General features: G+C 37.7%; 1 protein-coding gene across 1 annotated transcript; it reads right to left on the bottom strand.

Moving 5' to 3' along the window:
• Positions 1–791: 791 nt before the first annotated feature.
• LOC143027690 (zinc finger MYM-type protein 1-like) lies at positions 792–4,817 on the bottom strand. The gene is made up of 3 exons (XM_076189137.1): positions 4,661–4,817; positions 2,155–2,393; positions 792–1,751 (listed from the first exon to the last, which is right to left on the bottom strand). The coding sequence occupies exons 1-3, from the start codon at positions 4,815–4,817 to the stop codon at positions 792–794; spliced, it is 1,356 nt and encodes a 451-aa protein (XP_076045252.1).
• Between the last annotated feature and the right edge of the window lie 259 nt (positions 4,818–5,076).

Genomic DNA, 5,076 nt, shown 5'->3' on the forward strand with positions numbered 1-5,076 from the left:
ATTTCACAGTTGCAAGCTTGTTATAAAATTCTATTGGCTCTCCTGCTTTCTCTGTTACCTCGGTGGGCAATGGAACACTGTCTAAGCTTCTCCAATTGTTGTCAAGTGTTTGAATACAGTGGCGGCTCACAGCTAAAATTAGTGGGGGTGCTGCTCTAGAAAATTTTTAGCCTTTGTTTTAGTATTGTGTAAAAGGAAACAAACAGGTATAAAAAGAAAATTTATTATGAAACTTGACAAAATAAAAAAAAAAAAAAAGTAAAATTGAAAATTTTTATTTACTTAAACCCAAATTGTTACAATTCAAGGTTGATCCATTCATTTAAAAACAAAATCAGTTCTTGTTTTAGTTTGCGCGAAAAGATCAATAATTTTCTCCTTGATGTCTGCATGACAACTAACGAAATTTTTCTCCATTGAAAACACTGCAAGTGCATTTAGTCTTTCAGATTTCATTGCTTCTTAGGAAAGTTTTTATTCTTTTCAGTGTTGAAAAGCAGCGTTCTGCCTCTGATGTAGTCATGGGAATTGTCAAGAGGATTTTTATCAGTTTCGTAATTTCACTAAGAACATCATCTAGATTATTTTCCAAGATAAATTTCAACAGCTCAATTAATTTGCAATATTCATGAATATCAGATCTACAATAGAATACTTTTAGTTCAGTTTCAAGCTTTTCTTTGTCAATCATGGGATATGCTTCAGTGGTCAGTACTATTTCTTGTGTAGGAAATTCATTCTTAAAACTAGTGAAGCATTTCTTGTTGAACAATTTAGCAGCTACTAAGTGTTTAGTGGAAGAATATGTCCATTATATCAACACATATACAGTCACACACTTCCTTAGCTTCTGCCATGAGTGTCTTTGAAGGATTCTCACAGTACTTTGAGTTTATTTCTAAAATAGCAGTTTTGAAATTTGCTATGTATTCATTAACTTTAAACACACTAATTTCTCGAGATTGCATTTGGTTGTAAATTATTTCAACATGAGGCATAATCTGATGAAAAAGCTCTAACCAAAACTTGAAATTATCATCATTCAGGTATTCTAAAATTCCTGTTGCCTCTGCAATGGTTTGATCTGTATTTGATGTTGACTGAATTTCAGTAAGGCAGTTTTTTAAAGGTTGCAAATGTTCATGAACTCTGTTTATGGTCCGTATGTTGAAGTTCCACCTTGTAGAAGATGGACGTGGAATACTGATGTCCATATGCTTCTTGAGAATGGACACACGTTGTGGTGATCTTGAGAAGAATGTTGGAATAGCCAGAATGTTAGAGAAAAATATTCTTGCATTTCGTGTAATACTTGCTGCATTTCTCATTATTAAATTAAGTTGATGTGCATAACAGTGAATGAAATGTGCATTGCTATAAACTGCTTTTATTTTTGCTTGAACTCGTGCTTTTTTGCCTTTCATGACATATGCACCATCAAATGTCTGAGCTATCAGTTTTTGTCCATTTCCTTGAAGGATTATGTCCAATTGTTCTAAAATATGTTTTGATATGCCATCTGCAGTTTGATTTTCTGGAATAAAGAATCCCAAAAAACGCTCAAATATTTCTCCATTCAATACGTACCGTAGAACAAGGACCATTTGAGTGTGCTCTGAAACATCTGTTGTGTCATCAGCCATCACAGCTACAAAGGAAGCTTTCCTAATTTCCGTCCTTATCTCCTCATGGTATATTTGTAGCAGGCAGTCAAGTATCTCATTCTGAATGGTCTTAGAAACCAGTAAAGTCTTCAAAGGTGTGTTTCAAAGTGATTTTTCAAATCTGAATCTAATTTAGATGCAAAATTTACTAATCCTCTAAATACCCCTGGATTTACTGAATTGTCTTTTTCATCATGTAAGGGAGTTTCAAAGTTTCAAATGCAGTCTATTATTTTAGACAAATTTCACGGTTCTTTTTAACCTTTATATTATGCTCATTGATTGAAAGTCTGTATGCCTCACTAAGTTTCTTCTTAATATTTACGGTTCCTAAGAGTGACAGCAAAACCACATTATCAATGTGCTTCTTTGACTTCTCATGTTTTTAAATTTTTTCTTTCATTTTGTTTATATTTCTAAAACCATCTTTTGTCCACGTTACATCACCTCCAAACAGCAAACATGGGAAGCAAAACAGAGCATTTTTTACTTCACAGCCGCAAAGCCAATTTTTCCGTTGGTACCATTCAGAATTAAAGCTACGAATATATTTCTTGTTGTTGCTTATGCCAGGCTGAGATATTTGAATATCTGGTGTTGAACGGCCTCTTTTCTTAACTGTAACTTTCTCATGTAGAGACAGCTGTGAAAACTTAAGCTGCTGAAGTTCACTTACAGTCACAAAACTTATTTCTTGGGGATGCAAGGACGCCACCACAGAATTGATTTCTTGGGGATGCAAGGCCATGGTTTAAGTTTTGTGTAAAATAAAAGAACCGAAAATAATAATAATGATAATCAAATAGAATAACTGGAAGCAGGATGATAATCTAATTCTACACACTATTACATTGAAGAATATGGTACAGTATACGGTTTTTAAGCGTAATACACGCGGAGTCAAAAAGAAACGCTACCTTTCTCTAGCACGCCAGGGTCGGCACTGCGGGAGCGACATAATGAGTTCGACGCGCGTTCTCACAGTCAAACGGTTTGTGGACAATAAAGTCCCGCCGCGCCGTCAGACTCAGACAGACTTTCTTCAAACCGTTTAATCAGCGTGTTCGACAACCAGCTACCCCGTTCACACATCACTTTTAACACGTGTCTGTCGAACCGCGTTTGACGAACCGTTAGACTGCGCACTCAATTCAAATTTTGTAATTCGTTCTGTACGTTGGTCCTACTCTCCACTGTCCGCTCTCACACGTTTTATGTGACAAGATCTAAGAATATAAGGTCTAACCACTTCCGCCCGAATTTCGAGGGAGTTGGCGCAGCGGGCCCGTGAACGTCACCTGGCTGTTCAAAGTGGGGTTGGCGGGTCCTATAGCTGTCAGTTGAAGCTGGTGCAGCGTATAGGAAAGACGTTGCCTTCGCACGCACTGCTCCACGCAATTAGTTATATTCTGACAAATATTATATAAAATATATATATAAATATATATAAAATATTATAGTTCCTGTCTATATATATGAATATATAATATATATGATATATAATATATATATATATATATATAATATAAAATATTATAGTTCCTGTCTTCCTTGGCGTTTCACAGTTTTCTTCAGTGTATCACAAAGAGAAAATGGACTCAGCCAAATGACGTCAGAAGCTGCGCACAAGAATTCAAACGGTCTGACCTGTATATTTAGACCTTGCTATGTGATATCACGCTCGCGGTCCCGTGAGACGTGCAAAACATTCTCCTTCTTTACCTCTATAGGTTCTGTACGTATACATACATCATATAACGGGACATTAAGCAATAAAGATTAAATGTGATGTTTTTCGTATTAGGGTAGACTTACCTATAATATAATCGGTATTCGGTAGTCTTAATTTCTTTACGAGTGCCTATTTATCTACAAATTTAGGGCACTTGTCACATTTTTATCTTGGTTAATGAAAAACTACAAGGCATCCAGTTTCTGCAGAGGCCCAAGCTATTTGGGGGGGGGGGGTACAAGGCATCCAGTTTCTACAGAGGCCCAAGCTATTGGGAGGGGGGGGGGGTACAAGGCATCCAGTGTCTGCAGAGGCCCAAGCTATGGGGGGGGGGGGCACTCCAAGACAACCATTTTCTGCATAGGGCCAAGCTATTGGGGGTACAAGGCATCCAGTGTCTGCAGAGGCCCAAGGTATTGAAGGGGCGGGGGCTGGGGTACAAGGCATCCAGTGTCTGCAGAGGCCAAACTATTTGGAGGAGGGATCCTTCTCAGCTGATTTTGACCAAACTTGTATCAGAGACAAAGTAATATACAGTCAACCTCGCCCAAGTCGAACCCGCATAAGATTAATTTCATCTAAGTTGAAGGAAATTCAGGCAGGTTTCATACCTTTTCTGTTGACATGGTTGAATTATCATGTTTCTGTTGAATTATCAAGTCGAAGAAAAATTTCTGGTCCCAACAGATTCGACTTAGGCGAGGTTGACTGTGTATACATGGCAGCAGTCAGCCATATCCAGAATATTGATTCCGAGTGTCATCCATGCAATCAAGCATTGGCTCTGATTGATATCCAATTGCATCAATTGATGAAATAATCAATCCAACAATCTATTTCAAACATAAAAACAAATTGGATTTTTATTCAGATTATACAAAGATAGAAATGATACTTACAAAAATGTACATGTTTTTGGATAATTACTCATACAGTACAAATACTACTATCCCCCCTCTACATGAAACAGGAAGAACAGGGTGTCTCAGGTCTTTGTACAGTAAATTACATGTTCTCTCTTCAGTGATCATACAGTATTGATACACATTTATGAAACAGGAATCAGTTGCAGTGTGTCTAAGGACACACTACAGTAAATTACATGTACTTTTTTCTCTTGAATGATCACACAGTATTGATATATGGCAGTCAATGTCTCATGACTTGAATGATCATACAGTATTTTGTACAGGTGTTTGACAGTCCAACACTACCTGATTTTTGTTCAATACTGTCAGATTTTACATGGGAGAGTGTGTTTTACCCAGACTTTGGTTAATTTTTACACATACACGAATGTTGTGTGGAGCCTTGCGCCGGGGCATAACTTGGGAACTGAAGGGTATATCGCCCTTTACATACTTGAAACTGTTCAGTGTAGGTCTGCCTGCACCAACACGGTTCTTTCCACCACCTATCATCTTCCTACAAGATGTTGCAGTAGGCTGCACACCAATCGTCTTGGTGCTCACAAGATGTTTTCTCTATCTTTTCCCATGGGCATTGGCAGCACCTGAGTATCATCCAAAACAATGAAGCACTGAAGCCAAGGCAGTATCAGTCCCTGAGGCAAGTTTCTGCACTTGTTTGGTGAAGGTTTTTACAGATTCCCCAAGAGAATCTTTCTCCTGCATGTACCTTCGTTGAATTGCCTGAAATGCCTCGTTCAGTCCATTCAAT

Source organism: Oratosquilla oratoria, chromosome 1, assembly GCF_046742065.1.
Source record: "Oratosquilla oratoria isolate Oo_2021 chromosome 1, ASM4674206v1, whole genome shotgun sequence".
Taxonomy (NCBI): Eukaryota; Metazoa; Arthropoda; class Malacostraca; order Stomatopoda; family Squillidae; genus Oratosquilla; species Oratosquilla oratoria.

Excerpts from the sequence above, each read along its gene's own strand:
- LOC143027690 (XM_076189137.1), bottom strand. The coding sequence starts at position 4,817 with ATGATAGGTGGTGGAAAGAACCGTGTTGGTGCAGGCAGACCTACACTG. Across the intron at positions 2,394-4,660 it reads AAAAATTAACCAAAGTCTGG|AAATCAATTCTGTGGTGGCG; the intron begins GTAAAACACACT and ends TGCATCCCCAAG. Across the intron at positions 1,752-2,154 it reads ATTGGCTTTGCGGCTGTGAA|ACTTTACTGGTTTCTAAGAC; the intron begins GTAAAAAATGCT and ends ACACCTTTGAAG.